Source organism: Nelusetta ayraudi, unplaced genomic scaffold, assembly GCF_046127955.1.
Source record: "Nelusetta ayraudi isolate G7.1 ecotype Tasmania unplaced genomic scaffold, CSIRO-AGI_Nayr_v1 ptg000135l, whole genome shotgun sequence".
Classification (NCBI taxonomy): domain Eukaryota; kingdom Metazoa; phylum Chordata; class Actinopteri; order Tetraodontiformes; family Monacanthidae; genus Nelusetta; species Nelusetta ayraudi.
In genome coordinates, this window is record NW_027466185.1 from 17,437,590 (window position 1) to 17,464,890 (window position 27,301).

The following is a 27,301-nucleotide window of genomic DNA, read 5'->3' on the forward strand; positions in this document are numbered from 1 at the left end:
TGGTGCAATTCTTGGGGTAATGGAAAGGCAGCGGCTGTTTCTACCCAAAAGGCACATTGTGAGTTTATGCTGGTTGTATGAAAATGCAATTGAATTGACAATGTACAATTTTTTTTGTTTATTTCATAAAGGCAGAAATCCAGACATTTAATCACAGTGAACTGGTTTGCAGCCAGAGCATAAGAAAGCTGGAGAGAGAGAGAGGGAGAGGGAGAGAGAGGGTGAGAGAGAAATCTGTGCACATAATTCAACACCCAGTGCTGAATAACAAAACTGCAGTATAATTTAAATGAAATTTAAGCTGCCATGGAGAGACATTGTGTAGGGAATAAATAATTGGTATTTATTATGCCACTGACGTTTCCAAATGGGTAAATATAAAAGTGGTGCGGTGAGACAATGCAATTTTGTGTGCGATCCTGAATCACTGCAGTGGGTAAGCCTTCACTGTGACGGTACTGTTGATTATGGTGAACGACCAAATTAATTTATACAGAGGGGCTTGGCATCAGTTAATGTTTTACTCTTTGGTCAATGACAGAAAGAGGACTGTATTGACCTCGGGGTGAGTACAAAGTGGCTGTCAGTGAGATGAGATTTAAAGTCTCAACAAATCTTCGAGAAACGACAGAGGACATGTCACAAATACGACAACATGGCACACAGAGACACACATGGCTGCGCTGTCAAAAAGTGAAGCCCCCTAATGAGTGTCTGATAAGATAGGGACCAAATTACTCAACAAAACATTGATTTAAATACATAGAAACAATACAGTAATAACAACAAAAAGTACAAAGTCATTAACTAACAACTACAAATCTTGATTGTTCGACGTCAACTGACATGATTAATTAACACTAGGGGTGTAACGATGTATTGATCAACATCGATATATTGATTTATTAAATAACACATTGATAATATCGATCCAACATGAAAATATTGCTTCACATGGGTCACCATTTCCGTTCACGGGCAGGTCATGGCTAGCAGTGAAGAAAAAGACGGGAATATGAGATGGATATTTTTTTTTCTTAGTCTCCTAAATCGAATCAAAATCGAAATCGAAAATAAAAATCTGGTAATGGAAACACCTAAACTTGGAAAAACCAAAAGGCTTTGATGCAATCATGAGGTGGTTTTTCAGACGTATCCATATCGAGGTATATTGTAAAAGTGTCATGGAAATACTTTTTTTCATATTAACACATCAGCGGACGTGACGTACTGGGTCACGTGACCAGTTCACGTCAAGTAAAAAGGCGCATTACATTTGGACGGAAGAGGAGACAGAATACTTTTTTACAAGTAATCAGATAAAAACATAACCATTCTTGACAGCAAACAACCGTAAGCAAAGAAAAGCAAAATTAATGAATTACAGCTTATGTGTATTATGTATTCACACCATTCAATGTGAAAATTTTAGAAATATCACTTTTATTTTGCGAAAAACTGTCATGGAAACGCAGCTTTTGATTTTGTGTCGCTGGACATTGTATCAGCATCCAAACAAAACAATGTAACATTGTAGCATTATAAAGCTGACAATTTAGACACCTAATAAACAACAAGTGTACATGTGGTAAAATCTAGAATACAACCAGAACAAAAGAGATTCTTTTGTCACCATTTTTAATCACCCAACACAACAAACTAACGAACCAAGAGACCAACAACAACCCATCCAATCGACCAACTATCCAACCAAACAACCAACCAACCGTCCATCTTGCCATGGGTCAACTGCAAGAGAACCATGGGATACGCATATGTAAAAATAATAATGGCCTTTGTGTATCTTGTAAGTAATAAGCATTTGCCTGTGAATGAAAACCCACCGGCATCGGTAACGCAATTCGAAATGATTCCAGCGTCTATCTTGCCGGGTTTTGCCTGTAACAAGTTAGGACACAGTATGTCTCCTTCCATTAAGCTGCTTCTACAGAGATAATTTAAGTAAATGATAAGGTTGAATGTGAGTCATTTCCCCCCTCGTCTGCTCACACATGAGTTCAGGCACTAAAAGGAGGCAAATGTGTTTATGATGACCTTTACCGCTGTGGTAGCCGTTCACGGCTCCTATTACAGCGCGGAAATGATAATTCATTAACCTCACTCTGCGCCCGGCACTGAACTGCAGGCGATAATAAAGCACACAGTGAGAAAAAAGGTAATAATACGATGGGAGAGAACTGGAAAGGAAGGGAGGAAATGTGTCAGACATATAAATATTAGATACACGTATAACTTTATTAACAAATGAATTTCTAATGAAACCCTAAAGAAAACCAACAGAGAGAGTCAGACCTAAGAGGTGTTTTGGTTAGTAGCCTGTAGCATGTGCGAGGAATGCCATCACTACAAGTGTGGCTTTAAAATGTTGGAAATGAACCATGTTTTTGCACTTTAAATGTATTTATTTTATTAATTTATATATAAGGACAAAAAAAAAAACAAAAAATAAAAAAACCTGTTGCCCTTTTTCAAATGTGTTTCAGGTCTAACCAGGTTCAATCCTTTTTTTATGAGAAAGACCTAGGATATAAAGTTCCACTGGTGAGAGGACGCAGGTTCACAGCTGTGCGTGCAGTAGCAGTCAGCAGCGTTTCATCACGTTGAAAGGTAACAAAATCCCGCCGCAGCATCACAACGGCAAGCTCAGCGAAGAGGCGAAGCCTCGGCTCAGAATTAATTCGACTCTCCCTGCGGAGCCGCCTCCACCTGTCAGGCTCTTCGCAAAGACAAGCAATAAATAAATACTTTCGCTGCCAGCTCTCGGTAAGTGCACTTATGATTGAAATAACAGTTGAAATGTGACAGGAAAGCCCCTGTAGTGAAGACAAACTTCTTCTTTTGTTTGTTTTTTTTAGCCAGAATCATAGCTGACGCTCAGGAGCAGTTTTGCGCAAAAGGACGGGAAGCCTGATGGCCAGATGGGACTAATAAAGAAAGACTCTCATTAAAAAAATCATTAAAAAAAAAAAAATTCGGGAGTCCAAACTACGGCAAAGCGATAACAGCCAAAATGTCCAGACATTAAAGAGTTAAAAATTACAAATTTTTAGTGAGGGGCAAATTGCAGCATTTCAATGGCTGATGAAAATACACAACGTTAATATCACATAATTTTTTTACTTCCTTTTGTAGTAATAACTAATGAGAAACAACCATGGGAATGAACAAATATAATGTTTGTTTCTCTGACCACCTAATTTGTCATTGCATACATGTATGTATATATTCCTTTTTAAAGGAATCTTAAAGTCTGGGGAGCGTTTATCAACAGGTTAAAGTTTTTGGATCGAGCATCTAGGTCATCCAAACAACATTAATGTCCTGGGGAAACGGACAAATGGATTGTTGCTGCTGGAGGACGGACCAACGATTGCAATCCAACAAACAGGAGAAAGACACACTATCACATAACCTGTACTCATAATTTAACCGTCTTCAGGGTGATGCAATGTGGAGCAGATGAAAAAGACGGAATGATGAGTTTGTCAGGGTCTTGGTGAGAGCTGTAAATGTGGCTACACAAAAGGCGATTTTAACCATTTAGATTTTTTTTTTGTTTAAGAAACATAAATCTAAAGCAATATCAACATATTTCCTTATTGTTATAAAGCAAAATAGAATAGAATAGCCTTTATAGTCTGGAACATTCCTGACTGATCAATTTCATTAAGGTCCCGTCCACACGGGAACGTTTTTTGGTGGAAACGGAAAAGTATTTAACCGTTACGGCGTTTTGTCCACACGGCAACGACGTTTTGGGTCCCCCGAAACGGTATTTTTTGAAAACGGGTCCCAGAGTGGGAAAATCTGACAACGCCGTTTCGCCGTTTTCACATCGTTGCCGTGTGGACAGTGAAAACGGCTTTTCCTTGTAAAACGATGACGTCATCGCACCGTCACTGTCATGTGACCGGAAAAAACACGGCATGCAGCGGCACAAACAACAACGATAGCGGCGAGCGGAGTTGTCTTTGTATCGCAGGCGCTTCAAGATTTGTTGGCAATATTACTACAAAACCTCACAAAACTTCAGACTCACTTTTTTTTCTGCTACTCGCCATTTTTGTTTTCTGTGTGTTTAGTGTGTAGTGGAAATGCCCTCTTTCTAAATCGTGGGTCCGGTGGCTGTGTCAGCGTCTGTGAACAGCGCCACCTTTCGGTGTGGCATACGCATTACATCGTTTTCACCCACCGTTCCGTTTCCATCTGTCAGCGTGTGGACGCGACTTTTTTCGACCCCGGGAAAGAAGAAAAAAACTGCAACGTTCCCGTGTGGACAGGGCCTTAGATGACGGTTCTAAGAAGAGATACAAATTAATAAGGACAGTCGATACACAACTTTGGTAGGGATCACCACCTCTTATCCTCCTTTCAAATTCCAAATACACACAAACACACTGCCCACCTCCATTGCACTTGTGGTGTTTTGCGAGCGCCACTTCACGCAAAGCATGGCTGTTGTCGTCTATCCGAGATGGAGTTGTGTAACGCTTCAATAATACATCAGAGTCTTTTCCGCTTGCTTCATCCGCAACTCCTGGCTCAACCATTACACCGTCCTACACACGGAGCCGCATTCGCTGCAACACACGCACACACATGCACACCAAGGTCACAGAGACCTGCAGACTCAGCTGCTATTGTGAGCGAACATCTTGTTAGCTGTTCCCTCAATAGAGTGAATGCAGAGCTGACGGCTCTCTGCTCTCAGAAAAAACGAATACAACACTCTGTACGGACCAAATTAAATGAGTGAAGAAAATTGCAGGGTTACCGAGAAAGAAAAAAAAACGTGTTGAGCTGCGGTCTCGGTAAACCAGGCGTTGCACAGGCCGGTCACAAAAAAACAAAACAAAACAAACCCTCACCAAGCTCATTGTGAAAAGCCACATGAAAGAAAAGAGGGTGACCTCCTGACCGAAACCAAACAATCTGTCGGTTCCCTTCTGCCGCAGTCATCATGGCAACATTGATAAGGCTGCGTTCTGAACATTGATTTCACGTCACTCGTGTATTGAGATAGGCTCACACAAACTGCCAGAGCTCACGGAGACATGCCGTCTGTCTCCAGGTCGCTTTTTCTTCCCCTCTATCGCCCGCCAGCCTGCCCTGACACATCTCATTTGAGTCCGACACAGAAAATGCTTAGACCTTCTTTTTTTTTTTTGTGAAAACTGACTGAAAACTGCCTGCCTTCATTTAACCCAAAAAAAAAGAAAGGTCTTGGGACCCAAAGCAGGAATATTAACATAACATTTAGCAGTTAATATGCAGAAATGAGAAGGGGGGAACTCATTACTCTGATAACGATTTAAATGCAGCCGTCTTCAATCACAATGAAATTTGGTGAATATCAAAATAATTGAATACAATTCTTTAATGACTCATTTAAGCTCATAAAAAGTAATGAACATCAAAAAGGGGGAAATGAGACGAGCAACACATTTGTAAACAAAATCACTTTAATAGCTTTTATGAAAAAGAAACAGAAACCAAAAATCACTGCCCAGAAGAGAGTTAATTAACAAAGGTAAGGTAATCATGAACAGTAATGTAATATTTTGTTTTTATGCTAAATTTGTGAAATTATTCAACACTGATATTAATAATTAACAAGATTTAGATATTCGCCACCAAAAATGGTATTGAAGCATTAAGTGAGGACCTGAGATAACACCTATTCAAAACTAAGTCAAGGACACTTGAAGTCCACTCACCTAGCGCACAGAAATGTCAAATGCCATGAGTTTTGTGGATTATGTGAGGTTTAAAGACTTGAAAGAAAGTCTGAAGAATTGTGTCAGAAAGTGAGAAAGCATCATTTTTGACGTAGGGACTAGACCTTGCGAGGTCACTGCAAAGCTATGATTACACATTCAGAGGGCAGGAGCGCAGAGGTGCTGAATGACATTAGTCACGTCAGTTAAGTCGGGCTGAAGTTCTGGATTTACATTCATTTTAGAAAAGGAGTCATGATAACTATTATGAAAGTATGGAGAAAAAAATGTGTGAGTTCAGAGACAAAATATCTTCAGGGACAGCAACCAAGATCCCGTTTTGTATCTGAAATGAATGTAATATTTAATGTCAGTGCCCCGGATGGAAAACCCCACCTGGTAAAAGCCCGTCCCTGGCAGGAGGCTTATCGCTTGTTGAGGTTTGAGGCCTCAGCCTGGCTGCTGCCGTGCAGTTCTCCTGCCAAAGCCGTAATGGAATCTCCCCCCGTATCCTCGCTCTGCGATGGAAATGTTTGTCCAAGTGCCAAGATCTTACTATTTACCCACAGATGAGGCCCCTGGGCAGAGGTGCTACCACCCAGACGCTTTGAGGGAGGGTTACGTGTTCGCGCAGCTCGTGGAGACTTGGAATAAAGAACAAAGCACTCGGCCCGTGATGATTTATTGCTGATCCATTAGCTCGTATTAAAAACGGCATCGCCGGATACTTTCCCCCGCTGAACTGCCACGAAAATAACAGGGGAGACGCTCCCCGCCCCCCCACCATTAAGAGCTGAAGCTTGAAGGTGATGGCTGTTGAAAGCAGCCCACAAAAGGGCACATTAAGAATTCAACAGCCAGCGCGGCCGCGTCAGCTGGAAAAACCAAGCGAGGCATGCACAACCAAGACAATTAAGGCTGAGATTTACCGCGTGGAGGATGATCAGGAGAGGTACAGCACGGGGAAATCTGTCCTTTCCCCTGCGGTCCTTTATGGAAAAATGCTTTTTGATTAATGGTGGCGGTGACTGGTTTCCAAATGGGAAGGCCAATGGTGCGGATGGCTCCCACAGGGTCAATGGAGCTTCATGTGACGTGCAGGTCACCGAGCGTCGTCGGCGTCCGCAGGCGCAACTGCCTCCAAACTCAAACTATCTTTGTGCCGAGCGCTTGATTAGTCTTATCAAGGGCAGACGAGCGTACGGCGAGGACATGCTGGGGCGACTGGGGCGAGGGAAAATACACTCTGCGGCGCGGACGATAAGAGCCTGTTGTGAGGGATCGGAAAGAAGTTCAAATTAAGGTCCCAGTGATTGTTGCATCCCGAAGGATGTGAAACTCGTCCTCCGCATTTCACCCATCATCCCCTGAGGGAGCGGTGGGCAGCAGTGCAGCGGCCAGGAATCATTGGGTGATCTAACCACCCCGCCCCAAAGTCCAACCCCAAATACTGAGTGCCAAGCCATTGGGACCATTCTCATAGTCTTTGGTATGACCCGGCTGGGGATCGAACCCACAACCTACCAGTCTCAGGGCGGACACTTCACCACTAGACCACTCAGCTGGTTATGACTAGACCACTGAGATGGAGAAGGCGACTCCAGAAGATCGACAGCTAAATCACTGAGCGACACAAATGTGCAGCATTCCCACGCCCGCCGCGGCGCTGTCTGCCCGGTGAAAGGCATTACGGACTGATTTTAAGGTTTAACGCTTCCACCGGAGGCTGTGGGTGTGAGCTTGGCTCCCACTGCAACTATTGATTCGGCAGCGCTGCAGTTTTTGGGGGAAGCGCTGGTCCTGGTATGAGGAATGGAAAATAAACAGAGCGGACCAAGGCGGGAAGCTCCCTGGGAGAAGGAGTGAACCAGTTCAAGAATATAGCTGGGAAAAAGGGGGAGGCGGGCACCCAGTCCTGGCTTTGGAGAAACAATTTGTCGGGGATAACCTCGTGTTCATTTGCATTAGCCTAATTAAAAAAATACAGCATAAGTAGAATAAGTTTCATTATTGGTTTCTGAGAAAAACAACTGAATTGTTTTTAATTGTCTATTGTTTTTTGGTAGTTTTTTTTTTTATTACAATAATCAAGAAATTTTGGTCGGAATAAAAGCATTTACAACAACTTTTACAACAGGATTTGTTTAACATGTTTAAACAAATCCTCCAATAATAATGGGGTTTGTAGGTGAAACATAGACAATGGTTTCCCACCGAGAAGAGACTGAATAAAAAAGAATCCTAAATCATGATCAGTTATGATTGAATAAAATAAAACAAAATCAGAGCAGGCCTTCGCTGGGGCTCTGTCCCGAATAAAACGAAAAGCAGCGAGTGGTAAAAAATGTTGCAAGCTTCTCCAGAGGGAGATCGAGCACGAGCACAACTCAGTTAGAGATACAGCTGTGCCGCCATTTGCATGCATACAAAAATGCAAATGGGCAGGGAGTGCCAGAGACCCCCAATCAGACCCTCGTACTCCCATTGGTGATGAGAGAAATTTCTTGCTTTGGTGTCTCGACACTCATATACTGTAATTTCTTTCTTCCCCCGAGGAGCAAAACATTGCTGAAGAAAGTTCCTTTTAGTATTGGTGGGAAATAGCGAAAGAGGCACCATCTGCTGCCGCACGCTTTGGAGCATCGAACAATAGAAGAGGAGAGCTATTCAGCTGTGCAGAAACCAGTCTGCTGCCAGCCTTGTGCACTGTGTTTTGATTGTGAACTAGCAGTGCAACAAACAATTCATTTCAAATCATTTTCTACATTACCTGCTGGTTTTTTGTTTTTTTTGTTGGTCTATTTGAAGTCAGATGAATCAAGAAAACCTTTAGAAAGGAAGAAAATTGATAATTCGTACATTTCTATATTGAATATGAAAAACAAGTAACAATGAATGATTGCATGTGTGCTTCAATGAAAGGGAATTCACTTGGGCCTGGGTTAAATATAATCTACCAGTTCCCAATTTTCAGTTGCGGTCCCAAAATCTTGAAGATTTGCAAAAGGTTTACGCCTTAGTCCGAACGGTTTGGGAAAACATTTAATACCTTTTCATATTTAGTCTTAAAGTTTAGGTGTGTAATATTTGGAGATTTTTGGGAAGAAATAGCAACATCAACTTGTTACATTTTAAAGTCCAACGCTTTCTATTATGTCTCTTTAGGGACTCCGTATGCTTGTTCTTCCTAGCTTGCCAGTGAACTACGGGGGCCTGTGAGCAACACCCTAAACACCTCATTCACCTTCTTCTTCGTTGGTTTATTTGAGGACGCGTCCGTTCACCCTGAATACAATACAATACAATACCCTTGCTCTATGTATATTCTTTAATATTTATGTATAAGAACCGTTCTCCGGGTAGGAAAACAACATTACTGTACTGTGGCTATATTCTTTTATTAATGTATTTATGGGCTGTGTGTCCAGATTTTACCCATATAAAAATCATAAATCAAGCCAAATTTTGTACACTGCACCTTTAAATGTGTTAATAGGCCTAACAAAAACACATGTTTTTTTTACCCATTAGGTTGTGCTGTGAGTAGTAGTGCTGGTCACTCTATCATAACGAGTCTCAGTCCAATGTTCCCAACTCAAAGGCAGTTTTGAGCCATGTCAACCGATGGCCATCTGCACCTTCAATAGTAACGGGTGCAGTGAAGTCTATGGAAGAAATGGTGAACCAGGTGTATACCAAAGACAATTCAGTTTAAATGAAGTGGCTTCATGGCTGAGCAGCTCAAGAACAGACCCTGAACGCTGCCACAGCAGGGAGTGGGGCTTTTGAGCGGTTTATGCTTCAGCAAATCCCGCTGACTTTGCCACAGCGGATGGTGTGGAAGTCGTTCGCACGCAGTCTGGAGGTCTTAATGGATAGACAGGTCAGACAAAAGGCAATTAAGCAGCTGAGAAAATTGACTTCGCTGTTTTGTGGCCAAAAACATTTCATCTACTTGGACCTGCGAGGAGTCTTATCCGTGGCTTCAGGAGGGATCTGAACCCAGATCAGTGAGCTAGCAGTCCAGGCTGCGGCTATGGCAGGCTACGTCAGTGTCTTGACCCCTTCATCTAAAGTAACAGGAGGTAGGTATTTGATCAAAGAGCTACTCTAAGAAGCAGACTGTGAGTCTGCCGCGAGTTCCGTTCCAGCGGCTCCTGACTGATCTTCCGCTGTCATTGTTGCCCAGGATGGATTGACCCTGGGCCAAGGTGAGGCCAACGGAACGGGGTTGAGTTCACCGCCACCCGTGACTTATCCCGCCGTGCCGACAGCGGACCGCTTTGGTAATTGATGGTGGAAATGAAATGTGAGTCAGTCGGAGCCAAAGCAAGGGAGCGGTCTACTTTGCCGAGCGGTGGCTGCGGTCTCAGGTGCTCTGCGGTCTCATCGAGATAAAACTCTGGTCAAAACATGTATGCAGAGAGGCCAAAGGGAGATGCTGACATCCGGAGCTGCTGCAGTTTGTTCAGAGAAAAAGTGAGGCACTGCATGTGTGAAGAAGTATAAAAGAATTCTGCAGGTATTAAAGTTTTTCTGTAAAAGTGATATTTCGTTTTATGACATGTTAAAAGTCCGACTGGCGTTGCTCAATACAACAAGAAAACTAAAAAGCCAAGGTTATGGTAGCAGTGTGTTGTGTATCATTGCAATGTATGTCTTTGTTATTTGTACGTGGGACCTCCTCGATAACCACACGCTGCATCTCAAGGGGCCATTCGAAACAAATTGAAATTGAAACTGTAAATGGTGAAAGCAATCTGAGCGACGCCTTGGTTGGTCTCCGCTCAGTCAAAATCACACAAGCCACAGACTGCAGAGATTCAGTTAAAGCAACATCACTGCGTTTGTTTGCTTTCTTAAATGTCCCGTATTGCGGCTCCTTTTTAACATCCCCAGACGTTAAGAATGCTAAAATAAAACAGGAGTGGAGTGTTCGAGCGTCTCGCCGTGCTTTCGCTCATTATGCTCTTTGTGGTAATATCCATAATGACGTTTTTTGATCCCTTTTGATCTTTTGTTCTGTCCCACATGCTCAGATCACCTTTTTTTCTTTGCTATTTTACAAGCTATTTAACTATATAAGTGTATGGAATAAAACCATATACCTCCTACCACGTGTATCCGGAGCCAGACGGTGGGTGTCGGTGGATTGGACTCCCCCTATCTTTCCCTCACTTACGACTGGTCGGTTGAGTTAAGCTGTAACAACACAGGCAGATAAAGGGACGCCCAGGACTGTGTCAGCTGTCCGCTTTATCTCTGTGATGACAGGAGCCTAGTCGCGCACAAAGCGCACGCACGCGCGCGCGCGCACACACACATACACAAACACAGCCACAAATTTATGGGTGAGTGCGGCTGCAGGTTAATCGGACACATTAAGTCACTTTTGCTAAAACGATGTCTGCGGCTGGATGGCCCAGGCGGGTACGTATGGCAGCGAGGGATGGGCCTGAGGTTTTAAGCATGACCATGAAGTTTATGACTCGGCTATTTTTTTTGCACACAATACAAAGAGTTGCGATGTCCCTCTATCTCTTTATCTGGTGGGCAGGGTGGTTTTAAAGCCCCTGAACCAACATAATCAGCCACAAAAGGAAGTAGTGCTGTGTATGATTCGTACCTCCCCCCCTTTCAAAAATACGAAATAACCCCCCCCCCCAAAAAAAAAAAATTGCGAGCCAGACTGCTATAAAAAACATGATAGGCTGAAGAGCTTTTTAGACCAATAAATACACCACCTCAATCCTTACTAGACCATTAAAAATGATCAAGTCGTTAGAAAAGTTGAACAATGTAACAATAACCTGACTTGAATACGTTTTTGTTACGTGCTTTTTTTGAGTTGGACTGTTTAAAGGGATATTATTGACGGACCTGGCCAGTGTGATGATGCTACAGAGGCAATACGATGATAGCAGGCCAGTCGTTAATGGAGAGATGCTCTGGCACCTTCAACTCTCTTCATTTGAATGACACAGTCATGTCGTACTGCCGTTGCATTTCCGTTTTTTTTTTTTGTGGAAAATTAAAAACTGCGAATGCACTTTAAAAAAGCGGAGCTGTTAATTACCACACCATTTCCAGAAGCATCACACAAATTGAATTTATCTCACTGGCTAAAATACATAATTCACACACTCGTGCTAACCTGGCAGCAGAGCCCAAAAAGCTAACCTGTGTTTTCCAATGTGCTAAAAAATAAATGCTTAGCATTGAAACCCACCTCAAATCTAAAACCTCCTCGTGCTTCAAAGGTGATGTCCATCTATAACTGGGGGGGGGGGGACAACATAACATCAGAGTAGGACAACATGTCAGCGAGCTCCGCCTTTATCAGTCTGGTAGTAACGGGTGCAGTGATGAGGAAATGATGGCGTGTTTCCCCACACCCCACGTGAATGACATTTCCTTTAAAAGAGAAAGGGGAGGAAGTGGTTATGTGTGAGCGCGGTGTCTGTGTTTAACGAGTGTGTGAGTGTGTGTATGTGTGTGTGTGGGTTCGAGTGATTGAACGTGCGAGTTTCTATAACAGGCGCGGCAGCAGAGCGCTGTTGTCCTTCCACTACAAAACGAGACAGCATACCTAACGAGGGGCTAATCATTCTGCCAACGCCGAGACGCGACGTGCATCGCCGATGCGCTCACGCACCAACGCACTCCGTCGATGACCTCATTCACGCACACAGACGCGCGCCTGCCTCCTCGCTCGCTCGCTCGCCGCAGAGACATGCGTCGCTCGCTGGCGGCAAACGGCAGACACGAGATATGAACGAGGAAGGGCAGAAGGAGGAGGAAGAGGAAGAGTGCCGCACCAATGTGCAGCGGGGCCTGTCGGGTCGCAGACAATGAAGACGGTTTGTGGGAAAACGCCAGCGCAGACTGAGTTTTAAACGCAGAACACAACATGAAGAGGAAGGGGGGAAAAAAGGAAAAAGGAGTGAGATGTGTTGCGTGATGATGTTATGAGACGAGACGAGCTGGCTAATAGGCAGGATGACCTTCGTCAATATCATCTGCAACAAAATATTCATCTCAATAGGAAATAATTAAAAATGGTTGCTTTTCACACTCCACCGGCGGGTTGATACATCCCACGAAGAAAGAAGAACAAAGTTCACACACACACACACACACACACACACACACACACACACACACACACACACACACACACACACACACACACACACACACACACACACACACACACACACCAGCTCAGTGATCTAGTGTTGTGTCCGCCCTGAAACTGGTACGTTGTGGGTTTGATCCCTGGACGGGTCCCACCAAAGACTATAAGAATGGTACCCATTGTTGTTGTACCTATAGCTGTGCTGTGGAATTCATGATAAGGTAAAAAAAAAAAAAAATTTGGGTGCTGAGACTCTACCAGTTGAGAACCACTGATGTAAAAGGGCAATTTTCTGAATTTTCTGCGTCTTGATTAGCCAACAATTGGAATTGGAACTTCGAGGCCAAAAACTGTCAAGCTGATTATACAGTAGCTGTTATAATACAAACTGATTTTAAATGTATTTAAATTTAAGAGACCTTTTGTGAGACAGATAAAAGTCGTTCGCGGCAACGATTTAGTTTGGCAAAACTTTCGCTCTGCTGATTTGTTTCCTGTCTGACAAACTAAACTAACTAAAGTTAATATGAACGGTTTCGGGGAGAAAAGGCCAATGAACTGCGCTGCAGTAGGAAACGCCACCTTGACGGATTGCTCTGGAGATAAGACGTGTCAAGACTCCGGCCCAGTGGGGCATTCATCAAACACATTTATGTTCACTTTGATAAGATAAAAAGTAAGTGTACAAGAGGGGGAGAATCTCATGGGAGCACTAGAGCAAACCGCTCCATTAGTCACAAGCAGGAAGGGAAAAAAAATGCATCAAGTGTTGTTTCACAATAGCGAGAAGAAAACGCATATATTACTAAAACAACAAAAAACGTTAATATAGATGTGGTGGAGCGTGTTGAAGACCAGGAGGCAGGCATCATTGTCATTCCTCTCCTGGTTAAAAGCAAGTTAAAAGAAGCACACGCTTGGAGAATCAAAAAAAAAATTGTCTCGCAGCCAGCCAATGGGAGGACAGCGCGAGCGGGGGAGAATAATTAGTATTTCCATAGTGTCGTCTCTCAGCAGGGGGGGGCAGCAGAAATCTTTAAGGTTCTTTCCTCTGTTCCTTCTGTGAAGCAGATGGGTTTTGTCTCTCTCAGCCACTCCTCTCCGTCCTCTTTGCTCTTCCCTCTATCAAAAACAATCTGCGGGCTTAAACGCGAGGACTTTCCAAAAAAAGAAAAAAAAAAAGGAAAAAAAAAAAAAAAAAAAAAAAGCAGTTCCATTTTTAAGTCAAAATCCCAGGTGAGATTCCCCGTGTAGCAGCCAGCAAATCTGGACCGATCTGACTGAATCGCGGTCTGTCGAGCTGTTCTTCGAATTCTTGGCAGAAGAAAGAGGCACCACGGAGCTCGGAGCAAAGGCAAATGCTCTATTAAAAGTACATGTGTGGCGCTTGAAATGTAACGGCTATATCAGATATATGAGAGAATGTGAAATTATAACATTGCTGATATGTCCGAGATTCACCAAAAGAATCTTTTATTTCCAACATTATTCTAACAACACAGACATTCATATTTGTAGTTTGCTATGGTAATTGATTTGCCTCTGGGGCATTGATGAGTGGGTAGGATTGTTTTCAATGGCAGGCTGGCAGACATCGTTGACTTGCATTCAGCCTAACACGACACAACTCTTTTAACCAGAGGACTGGATAAAACTTGTCTCCACCAATAATTAATAGCAAACACTGGCTAACTTGGGAATGAGGTTCCACATCCAAACATCTGAACCACCCCTGCAAAGGTTAAGTGTGCAATATTTGGAGAATTTGGAGAAAAAACAGCCACATCAAGAGGCTCCCTTTTGAATTGCAGTGCTCTTTTACTTAAGTCTCCTTAGCAGACTCCGTACCCTCCCTCTCTTGAGCGTGCCAGTGAACTATGGTGGCATGTGAGCACAAACCTTGCCCTAAATACGAAACGCATTGTGAGGCAGGCTGGATTGTCCACATGAGCTTACTTAAAAATATGGCGGTGCAAGATGGCAGCTAACTGGGAGAAAGACCCTTTAACTATGTATAATCTTATATACATATAAGAACCGTTCTAAGGATAAGAACACTAAATTACTTTTATTACATTGTGAGTACAATCTGTATGTTAAGCTTGTACCAATATAAATCAAGCCACATTTTACACACTGGACCTTTAAAGCATAAACGATAATGAAAAAAAACAAACATTTGAAGTGACATACAGGTATCTAGATATCTGATCTGAATGATCTGATGAACCCCTGCTTTCACTAGTTGTGCTTGGACACACTGATACTCTGTACAATCCAGTGGTTGGGGGAAAGGAAAGATGATGAAATCACCGCCAGTATTTGTCGGTCTTCCACTTGATGTTCCGATTGACGGACTGACGCCAGCTTTCCCTGTGACGGGTGCGCTGAGTTAACCATGCTGTCACCTCCCGTGTTACACATGCGAGGGAGGATGACGAGCAGATTGCGTCCTTGACAACTACCCCACGGCCGAGTCTCTGGAGCGCGTAACCTTGAGCCGAAACGGGAGAGAGAGAGACACCTCCGGCTGGACGGCCGTGTCACGGCGATATCCGAGCCGCTGGGTGTCCAACTGGGCCGACTGCGAAAGAACAGACGAGTGGCGATGGGTAAGCCTCACCTTGAACCTGGATTGAGACCTTGTTTTCATATGATAATGAATTTGGATTTAGATAGCGCTTTTCAAGGCACCCAAAGTGCTTTACATTAAAACCCATTATTCATTCACACCACATTCACATTGGTGGTGGTAAGCTCCATGGCTAGCCACAACTGCCCTGGGGCAGACTGATGGAAGCGTGGCAGCCAATCTGCGCCAAACTGCCCCTCCGGCCACCACCCAACATCCACGCACACGAGTACGAGGCAATGTGGGTTAAGTGTCTTGCCCAAGGACCCATAACAACAGACTGGGATGGAGCAGGATTTGAACCGCCAACCTAGTGTCGTAGTGCTCAAGATTGGTCTTGGTCTCAAGACCGCTTTTTAAGGGTCTTTTTAAGGGTCTCTTCGCCCGGTCTCGGACTGGGCCGACTCCGAATTTTTGATCAAGACCAGTCAAGACTAGCCATTTTTTCTAGCCATTTCTTTTTCTTTGATAGATAAAGTCTTGGTCTTGTCTTGGTCTCAAACTCCAAATGTCTTGTTCTGGTCTTGATCTTGATATTCTCTAGCCTTGATAATCAATGTCTTGGTCTCAGGTGGTGCACGCACACACATCACGCTAACATGCAGCACAATTTGTTAAATATCGCTTGCTGATAATGCCAACTAGCAGACCGCAATCACGATCCACCTCTCGGCGTCTCTTTGAAGGAGCTAATGTGGCTTTTGAGCGCGAGCTCCCGGCTGAACAGCTGGCTTGCCCACCAGCCAGCTGTTTCACCGCGGGAAGCTTCCCTAATAACAAAGTGAACACCCCTCCTCCGCCCCTCCCCCAACTCCCACCCTCCACCTCCCATCTATCTGCCAAGGCACAGTGACAGTCGCTGGGTTTTGATCCTGTAGTTCTGGGCTGCAAAGCAGAATTTCAGCCTGGATTTCTGTCCGTACGAAACAGACTGGAAGAACCTCCGGTGGAAATCATATAATCAGAGGAGACAAATGCAACAAAAATCTGTCTCGCTATTTGAGTTCAGCTAAAAGAGATTTCACGGTTTGCTGATGAACTCGTAGTACAAGTAGGGATTAAAATACTGTGCATCTCGTTGCGTTTCTACTCGGTTTGCGTCAGCAATCTGTTTCCTTTTACTACCTTTCTTTTTGACTGAATTATATAGGTGATGGAGACTAAAGACAACAACTGTCCTCCGGTTGGCTTTCTGTAGACCTGAAATCCGATCTGCGGTTATTTTATTTCTGCAACACAGGCAAGTTTTGTCTGGATGCAAAACAGAAGGTGTCAGCATAAACCTCAGTCTGCTTTGATATCACTATTGTCCGACTCCAAAAAAAAAGAAGAGGAGAGCGCCACTTTAGCGAATTTGTCTTTGGCTGTTACACAAAGACAACTAATACTCTTGAGAACTGTAATTTGAAGGATGCATTTGCATGACAATGCAACTGATTTAGCATCATAATGCAACCTAGTGGGGCTTATCTGCTATGAAACTATTACATATTTTTCTCAGGCAGTGAGGCTGGCCTCAGAAAAAGACCTTAGAAGACGCATTCAACAGTCTGGATCTGGCTAAAAACACACAGACAGACCGCAGATCCAGACCACTCTACAGCAGCAATTCCCAACTGGTGGGCCGCGGCCCAAAAGCGGGTCGCGGAGCTATTTTGATTGGGTCGCGGAGCTGTATTGATTGGGTTTGCGGAAAAGCTTTTCTAAGATATATATATATGTTTATAGAGAAAATATTGGGCATTTATTTTGTAGGACATACAATTCAATTCAGTAATTTCAATAATTTATTCACTAGACATGATAATGTGTGGGCTAGCATTTTTATTTTTGTGGAAATTTGAGTGCTGTGGTACAAATTTGGGTCGCGACTTCATGATAAAGAAAACCACGTGGGTCCTGAGACTCCACCAGTCGAGAGCCACTGCTCTGGAGGGTCTGCACAGTAAAGATCAGTTGTTTTGCTCCCAGAAGAGGAAAAATGGAAAAACAAGGCGACGCTACAGGAGCATGTAATGTAATGAAACAAAAAAACAAAAAAAAAACCATGCTGCCTCTTGCATCAGCTGCGCTGCGGACGCACAGAGGACGACTGGTGCGGCGTCGGCTCGGGTCACAGCTGCTCTGCGCCGCTTCCCGGGCTTTCCGAGTGTGCGCACGGCAACGATCACGGACAGGCTGGCCGAGCGTAATGACCCGTCTTTCACCGCGAGCGAGCGAGCGTGCGGCAGCCGTGCAATTTAAACGACTTTTACAGGCAAACAGGGAGATTGCAGGTAATAATCGCTGCGCCACAACCGCCTCCATTATGTGACGCATGCAAGAAAAAGCTTTTAATCAGCGTCAGCGAAACACCTGAACCTGAGCGGAAAGGAAATGTGTTTTGCGGTGACCGGAGCTGCAAAAATGTACCCGTTGGCCCCCTAAAAAGGAGCTGGCAGGAGTGCAAATGGCAACAGATGATGCATAGGTAGTCCATTAATAGAATTACAAAAAGGTAAAACTTCTTTGAGGGCATCGATTTCTTTTCTCTGGAATGCTAATCTTTGTCACATTAGTGCAGGGGAGGGCAAACTTTTTGATTGGTGAGGTCACAATGGGGTTCTAAGATTTGGACCAAGGGGCTGGAGCGGCAGCAGGTGGATGGAGTGTTTTGGCGAGCCACCTCATAGGACGACAACAACAACAACAACAACAACAACAACAAAATCAGTGTCTTTGCAGCCCCATGGTGTTTAGCTCTTTATTAAAATTACTCTTCAAACACTGAATTTACCTACTATTAATATCATTTCATCAAGTTCGGCGGGCCGGATTAAAAAGCACAATGGGCTCACTTTCGTGATCATTTTCACGTTATAGCGTGAAACTGAGCCCTCTTTTTTCTATTGCGACAGCAATGCACTTCCGTAGTAATTAGAACAGATCACGGGGTAAGTGCTTTGCTGTATTTGTATATTATAGAGCGAGATTCAACTAGATTTCTGGAACCCCATAATTCCGTTGAATTGCTGTCCTATTGTGGGCTCCTTTTCAAACAACTCGAGTTGATGCAAGCGCATTTATGTCAAAATGATCACGAAATATCGTGATGGTTTCCAGTTTTCCGTGATAATTTTTTACGTTATAACATGAAACGTTCACAAAGTAATGTGATAATTATCACGGAAAAATGTGATAGTTTCATGTTATAACGTGAGACTGAGCCTTGTTTTGTTTTTTTCTCGGGTGGCAGCAATGCGCTTCCGTAGTAAAGTAGTATGATGTTAAAGCAAATAAAATAACAGAAAAGAAAGAAAAGAGAAAAGAAAAAACAAACTAAACTCTTGTTATCCTTCGCTGAGGCAGCAAAGCGACACCTTCGCAGCTGCCGGCGGACATCGAGTCGAGCCGGAGACGATCAAACGCGCAACCAGATCGTCAGGGACGCTTCTTCGTCTGCGCTTCCCTCGTTCAGCCCTTCAGCCTGCGCGACACTTAAGTGGTCTTTCATTTCACAGAAAGATCTTCCGCTGATACTCACTGGGGAGGTGGTGGTGGTGCTGGGGGAGTGTCATCCCCATCCTTTTTTCTCTCTTCCCCGGGATTAGGAAGGAGAAAGAATTAAAGAGTGAGAGAACGTGAATGATACTGAGAAAGGGAGAGGAACGGCCTACCGCACCACCACCACCACCACCACCACCACCACCGAGCATTGTTTCCACGCGGCCGGTGGGGATTCTTATCAAGACGCTGCCAGGGACTATCTTGAAAGGATATGGTAATTATAGAAAACACACACACGCACAGAGCCAGGAAGGCAGACCAAGCACTGGGCTAATATAATGTGTCTGGTGGTGTGTGTGTGTGTGTGTGTGTGTTTGGGGGGGGGGGGGTCAGAGGGGCTATTTACATACCCTTCCACAGCGCTTGTCACATCCAATTAATTACTCTCTGGCAGGGCGACAAAGATGATTAAAAAGGAGGATGAAAATATATTTTCCTCACTCACGCGGCTCCAGAAGAGGAATCCGCTGTGGTCCCTTTTTAACCAACCCAACCCCCCAGAAACAAGGTGCGCCGCCTTAGCTAAAGTTAAAGGTGACCCCCCCCCCCCCCGATCCCGAGAGGGATTACCGAGTGGCTCCGTCTACTGCGGAGGACGCGGGGAGGAGAGCAAAGCGAGCCAGGGAGGAGGAGGAGGACGTTTGGGGAGGGAGCGGCTGTGATCGCGAGCTTCCATTCTGTCGGGGCAGGAGGAAGGAGGAGGAGGTGGAGGAAGAGGTGGAGGAGGAGAAGAGCTGCGGGGGTAATGAGCCGCATCAGAGCGTCCGCTCGCCAAACCCCCGGCGCATCTGATGTCTTTCAGCGCGACGCAGCCCTATTTAACACTGTCAGATCAATTAGCGGGCGAAGAAAGGGGACAGTGTGGGGAAGGTGGAGGGGGGGGTGGGTGGGGGGGTGGAGTCCTTTGTTTCGGGGGCAGGGGGGGGGGAGGGGGGTAGAAGCCGCGTGCGTGGAGGTGCAGTGCAGTTTGGGGGAATTTACCGCGGCAGAGGGGTTTTCATGCGCCGCTCGTCGCACAAAAGAGAAAGAGGCGGCGGAGGCTTTGTGATTGTTGTGGTGAGATGAAACGTGTGGGCGTGTGTGTGTGTGTGTGTGTGTGTGTGTGTGTGTGTGTGTGTGTGTGTGTGTGTGAGGGAGTGGGGGGGGGGGGGGGGGGGGGCTGTTCGAAAGAAGCTAATACCCCAAGGGGCAAATGCAGTGTGTGAATTACCCGTCAATATTCCTGGCGGGGCGTGGGGGGGGGCATCCTGCTGATGGTTACTCAATACAAATCTTAACTTCCTTGACATGACATTTTAGTGAACATTAGTGACAATAATATATCATTTATTTTAGCTTTTGGAAAGGCTTTCAGGGGGTCTCATGGGTTTATTGGAGGAGTGGGGAGGGGGGGGAAGGGTCGGACCCACATGGACCCCCCCTGTATTTCACACACTGGGCGTATGAATGCAGAAATCTACATTTCAAATAGCGATGTTCCTCTTGCTATCATCAGCCGACGGCCAGAGCAGCCAGAGCCTCATTTTTCACTTAACTTGTCACTTCATTTTTCACTAATTTTCCACCCGGGCTCCTCCGGCCCAGACAGTCCGCGAGGAAGCCCCCCCCCCACACACACACACAGTGACGTTTCTTTTTTTCGGCCCTGTTGTCGTGAAAACGTGACGCCGGGCTGTTCACCCGCGTTAAGACACTGGCCAATAATTCGTAATGTGCACATCACTGACATCATAACACGACATGCATCCATTCCACATTCCACACGGTGTAAACTGTATATGAGCCTGAAGACTGAACATATCCCACATTGTGCACAGTCTCAGAACCGCACAACCTTTTCCTTCTTGTATTATGGTCATCTTGAGTATTCTTGCACAATTTTTTGTCCTAGCGTTGACTTTTTTCCTCCCACTGTTTGCACTGGAGCTGCTTCACTCTCGTTGTACATGTGTACATGTGTATAGTAGTGGCAAGAAAAAGGCATTCTGTTCTATTCTATTCTATTTATAAACCTGGAGACGGTGGAGCTGACAGATGGGTGAAGGAGGCACTTCTCTGCTCTGCGACCACCGCTCCTTCACCTCAACCGGTTCCTTTCTGTGGTCTGGAAAACCTAGCGGAGTTGTGAAATGACAGGCGAGAGGCTGGAAACTTCATTTGAGTGGGCGTGTGCATTCTGTCATTTCAAATAAATCCTTTCAAAAAATGTCCCTTTATAAAGTGCTATTCTCTTTTGAGTGATTCATAGGGCATTTACAATACAACTTCCAAGGGTGGAAAAACACCACAAACAGTGAACGCAGCACTTGATTTGAATGGCTTTAGCGTTGGGGTCTGGAAAACACTGAGTGAGTGTGTTAGTGTGTAATCAGCTTTGAATCAGTTTGACACACCAGGTGAAATTAAATTTGGCCGAACAGAACAAATCTGACTTTTCATGGCCAATAATTGTTGTACTTATTCAGACCATTAAAATGCCTTCTTTAAAAATAATCTGGGTAAAGCTCAAACAGCAGGGGCAGGCAAGTCCTGATGGTATAACCATAACCATGAGTAAAAAATGTTATTGTTTGATGGTGTTAGAATACAGCTTTTGAATTGGATACAACAGTTTTACGGCAGGCTGATGGATTCCTGCACCGTCCCAGGGGAGCAGGTCGCATGCAGAAAATGTTAGCTGGTTTTGAAAACACAACTTTTTCAAATCACAGCATAAAACTCGTGACTTCAAAAGTTTATATCTGACCTAAATCTTTCAAACGCAACATCGTAATTATATCCAGTGTAACATCTGCACCGGCAAAGCGCGTTTAACGATGTGCAGCGACTCAACATTGACCCCCCCGTTGCCGATTACTTATCAAGAGGCTCTTTCTCATGCGACAAGCGCCCGAATAAAATGGTCCGTTACCTTTGAAAAAAATGACACAGCGGTCTGCCACAACCACACAGCTCGAACAGAAGCTCTTTTTTTGGTTAAACACTCTACACTCTATTGATAACTTGGGCTCGTTTCGAGACCCGCGGCTCTAACAGCCTGTCTTGACAACTTTGAGGCGCAAAAGTGTTTTAAAGAGACTTTGGTACAGCTGCTGATGGCTCTGCTGCCATTAAGGCGGAACCAGACGGTTCACACTTGGCTGCTCAATCGACTGACGGTCAGTCCGGCCCAGATTGTTGCTGTTAAACGCACCGTGCTTCCTGTCAAAACCAGCCGAGGTTCACTTCAGAGAAGGGACGAGGGGAGCAAAGACGGTTTGACGCTACGGCTGCAAGCTTTGCTTCGCGATCGCCACACACGTCAAGAGTGCCGAACTTTGAACGGATGAAAATTTTATTTCAAACATGTCGAAGTAAAATAAAAAAAATTAAAAAATTAAAAATAAATCTAAATAGTCAAAACAGAAACAAAGAGTAGGATGAAGCAAAAGCTAACTGAATCCTACCCCTTCACCGTAGCACAGTCATCTACAGTCAAACCCCACACACCCACAAGCATACATATTTACATATGTACATATTTACAGACAATAGAAAACAAATAATGTAAATAATCAAATAAACAAACATTGAAAACACCTGATTAAAGTCCTTCTTCCTCCCCATACCTTATGTGAAAACCATGTGTTGTTGTGTTTGGACTTTGCTTGGGCCCCGCCTCCAGTCTGTTCCACATCCTCACTCCACAAACAGAAACACAAAAACCCCTGAAATTATAACCCCCACTTTGAACCGTTTGTAGCATCGATTGGAATTGGTATCAAAAACTTCCGAATTCTGATATCCAAGGAAGTAAATGTTTAGCATGCAAATAACCATTTGGCATATGTGTTTTTTCACAAAAAAATGGTTTTCTTTTAGTTAGTGTGAAAATGATCCTCATGCCAGAGAAGTGTGAAGTGTGGCATTATGACATAATAATTGTCATTAACGTGGATCCAAATAAAATAGAATTCCCTCCAAATTCTGGAGAAGAAACAGCGACATCAGGTCGTTACATTTTAGATTGCAGTGCTCTTTCACTCTCCCTCCCTCTCCCAAGCTTGCCAGTGAGCTACAGTGGCCTTTCTCACACTAACCCGAGTACCTTGTCCACCTTCTTTTTCATTGTTTTATTTGAGGACCCTAGCTATCATCTCTAATACGAAACTTGCTGTGAGGCAGCTGGATTGTCCACCCCAGGCTTCCTTAGAAATTTGGCAGTGCTCGGTGGCACTTACTTCTATTGTACTGCAAGTATGCTTTTATTAATGTATTTATGGGCAGAAAGTTGAGCTTTTACCAAGATAAAAATCTTAAATCGGGCCAAATCTTACACACTGGACCTTTAAGACATCTGATATCAGAAAAAATAACATAATAGAACCGGTATCGAAACCAAGCTAGCCAGCCCTGTCTGTTCGGTCAATATGATATGCTGCGCGAGTGACGATAGCGGGAACAAATCTCAGTGGAGGTAAACGGAGGTTGCGCCAGCTCTGGTTTGTGAGAGAGATTCATCGACGAAGAAGCCAAGAAGCTGTGCGCTGAATCTAAATGAGGCCTTCCACCTCTGCCGTGCAACCTCGGCCGCCGTCTACCGCGGCATCTCGCCATCGTTCATTAAAGCTGGCAGCAGCGAGACGCAGAGGGCGCTGGGCGGATATATCATACACAGAACCCGGCCGAGTCCGCGCCTCCGCAACCGGCCAGCGGGCGGCGTAAATATGATTTACCGTGAGAGGTGTGCGCCGGGCCAGGTGTACTGACAGGCTGATGGTTGTTGTCTTCAATCTTTGTGAACCACAAACGACCTTTTAAGTACTTATTTTCACTCAGCTAATCCAAAGATTTTGCCCTCCAGACAAACCTGCGAGTTAGAACCGGCGAGCACGGCGCTGACTCGAGCGGGCGTTCACTAAAAAGTCAGCGCTTCCCGAGCACTCTTCAAACAGAAGGCAGTTTCGGAGGCAGAGAAAACAGCTCGGCTCATTTCTTTGATATCGTAAGCCACGGATGAAGAGCGGTGAACGGACAAGAAGAAAAACAACTGCGACGCAGCGTGTTGGTATGACTTACAACAATAGAAAAAGGCAGAGGAGGAGTGGATGTAAAACCAAAGCGACTTGAAAATAACGCAGTCGAGTGAAGTGTTTTTGGGAGGAAGAGGAACATTTATTTGGAGTGAACAACATCCTGCAGTCGCTCATGTGTGGGACCACCGGCGCTGCTCTGCACGTTTTCACATCTGGTTCGTAAATCAGTGCAAGAAATAAGGCTGAAGTGGCCACAAGTGATGCTGGCACAAGTTAGCACAAACACCAAACACTGTGCCGTCACTTCTTCTAAAATACAGAGCCGAGTCATTTCTAAAAGGTCACATCGTGCGCTGTGCAGCACATTCTAATAACGACCGAAAACACAGACGTCTGCAAAGACCGACTGCAGTCTGAAGAAGGTTTGTAAACAGAATGCCAATGAATTAATCAAAGCAACGACTGAATTTGAGTTTTTTTCTTTTTAAAAAGCTGAAATCAGAGGGCTCGAAACCCCGAACAGTTATGTATATTTTGGGGTCTGGTAAAACCATCTGAACAAAGCCAGCTGTGGCCCAGAGTTCTCGGCCAACGAGGCTCGCAGACACACACGCACACGCACACGCACACACACCGGCGGCCTCCTCTGCTTTCTCAGCCGTACAGGAAATGCCTCCAACGTCAGCTTTTGCACGGCTTGCGTACCTCCCACGGCCTCTGAAGCGTCCCTAAGGCGCTACTCCGAGGACAGATACGTGAAAATCCCACTCGCAACCATGATGAACGAAGCGAATACAAAGCCTTCATCACGCCGCGGCACCGCAGAACAACACAAGCACAAACCGTGTGAACCGGTCGAAGCCCTCGGGGGATGGGGGTGAGGGGGGGGGGGGCACTGATCGGAATAGTAAACGCTGTCAATGAGCTCCATTGCGCGGACATCCATCTCTTTCTTTTCTTCTTTTTCGAAATTGAAGGATACGCGCCACTCGCCATTAGCTGCGTCTCAATTACCCCTAGAATCGCGCAGAACCTAAATATGGCGATAAAAAGCTGGGCAGGGAAACACCTAAACAAAATGTTTTGTACCTCCATCCTCCTCAAAGTGGGATCTCGCAGGACGGGGTTTTACGAGAATTGCGGCTTATGCCCTTCTCACCATTCAATGGGAACGCCTGCAAATCGCAAGTGGACTTTCTGGAAATCCTTTGTGAAATATGGCTTTTATTTTGTGGAAAACTGTAATGGAAACGCAGCTACTGAGATACAGTGTGCCTGCACCGCCATTGGTGTGACTCACTGAGGCGGCAAAATCTGTTACACGCACGCACACGCACGCACACACAGACACACACACACACACACACAGACACAGACACACACACCAAAACGCCTCGGGTTTCGCGGTAAACAGCCCCTTTCGAAACCGACACAATCAGCAGGCTCCTACCTGCAATTTGGCGGCGGGTCCAAGGTTATCTCTGCCAGCTCCTTCTGGATTCTGAAACGAGAGAGGAAAAGGATCCGCGTTACGGTCATTCGGACGCACAATTCATAAAATCTCATGAAGAAATCGACCGTTTTGAGTGCGCACGCTGAACGCCCCATCGATTTCCTAACGAGCTCCTGATTCCGCGCGACCGCACCGTCATGCCAGATCAACATGGAGATGTTTGCCGTTCTTCTTCTTCGTTTTTTTTTTAAGCCACACCGGCACCAATTGATAATGATGTCAAAAGAGGCCGCGTCGGATAAAGCAATCACATCGGCTCCATCTGGGTTAATTAATTTTCACCGCCGATCGCGGCCCGATCGCCCCGGATCGTCCCGGGATCCATGCAGGGAGTGCTGATGCAAATATTACCAAGGCTTTAATGAAGAAAAAAGAAGCGAGGTCAAACATCTCGCCGGTGAAATATTTATTACGCGGCCGTGCCGGGGGTTAGACCTACTTACCAGATATCATGTTGCAGTAATATAAATGCTGCAATAACTCTCTCGCTCATATGTGGAATGCATTTTATTCCCAGCGTGTTCCCGATGCAGGAATGTCCCCCCACCCCCCACCCCCCGCCAGTGATCCGCGCGCTTGGGGTGAAAAGCTCCCCTTTTGTAACTTGAATATTTATGGATTCACTTCTCTGCCTCCTCTTTCATTGACAGTGTAGGACTGTGTTTTTTCAACCAGTGTGCCGCAGTACACTAGCGACTAGTGTACTGTGAGATTATGTCAGGTGTGCTGTGGAAAACTTCACTTAGTTGGTCTAAAAAACATTCCATTGTGAAATTAAAAAAAAAAAGCGTTACAACAAAATCAGTGTCTTTGAAGCCCCACAGTGTTGAGCACTTTATTGAAAATATTAAATTGATAATAATAATCTAAACAGTGCCCAGGTTCCACACTGGGTGAGTAAAAAAAACCCACTATATTGTCATTATTTGGCTAATAAGTGTCAATTTAGAATGTTTTTGGTTGGTAGTGCGCCATGGGATTATTTCAACGTTGAAAATGTGCAGTGGCTCAGAAAAGGTGGAGAACCATCTCTCTCTCTCTCTCTCTCTCTCTCTCTCTCTCTCTCTCTCTCTCCCTCCCTCCCTCCTCGTCCGGAGGCGAGCATGTACATTGGATTCCGCGGCGTTGTGGAGACGCTTCGTGATAGCGCATGACAGAGATTTACAGCGGCTCTGACAGGGACTACGACTTTAGGGACAGGACAACACGACAGGTGGGGGTTGGTGTGGTGGGGGTGCGGAGCAGCGGTGGAACAAGATAAAGTCAAACATCCGTGGCAAGCTGAGGCTGCAACTCCATTTTTTATTTATTTATTTATTTATTTATTTTTTTACTTTCTTCCATCTCACTCGATGCTTTGAGGGTTTATTTTGACCGAGTCGGGGATGCGAGGGCGTTGCAATGAAGGCGATAATTAAACCCAGCAGGAATTACTTGCTTGCTACAATTTCAATCGTCAGACGCCACGATTTCTTGCGTTATCATCAGAAGGGTTGCATCATCTGACAAGAAAAAAACCAAAGAAAAAGAAACGAGCGAGCTTTTGCTGGAGACGAGCGGGGGTTCTGGTCGGCCGCCTGGCCGCTGGAGTCTGATCGTCAAGGCTGCGAGGTGAGATTGACTGTGCGCTGCTGTTGCACCTAATGAAAAGCTTTGCTGCTTCCCACTGAAGCTAATATGATCGTCCAATACCTTAAAGGTCCAGTGTGTAAAATGTGG

At 45.0% G+C, this 27,301-nt stretch overlaps 1 protein-coding gene across 1 annotated transcript in view; it reads right to left on the minus strand.

Moving 5' to 3' along the window:
* The window catches only part of LOC142905242 (ubiquitin-conjugating enzyme E2 E2-like), a 75,883-nt gene that overhangs the window by 35,715 nt on the left and 12,867 nt on the right, over nt 1–27,301 (minus strand). Inside the window, exon 3 of the mRNA XM_076051827.1 lies at nt 25,520–25,570. Coding sequence (XP_075907942.1) covers nt 25,520–25,570 — 51 coding nt within the window. The remainder of the gene's footprint in view (nt 1–25,519; nt 25,571–27,301) is intronic.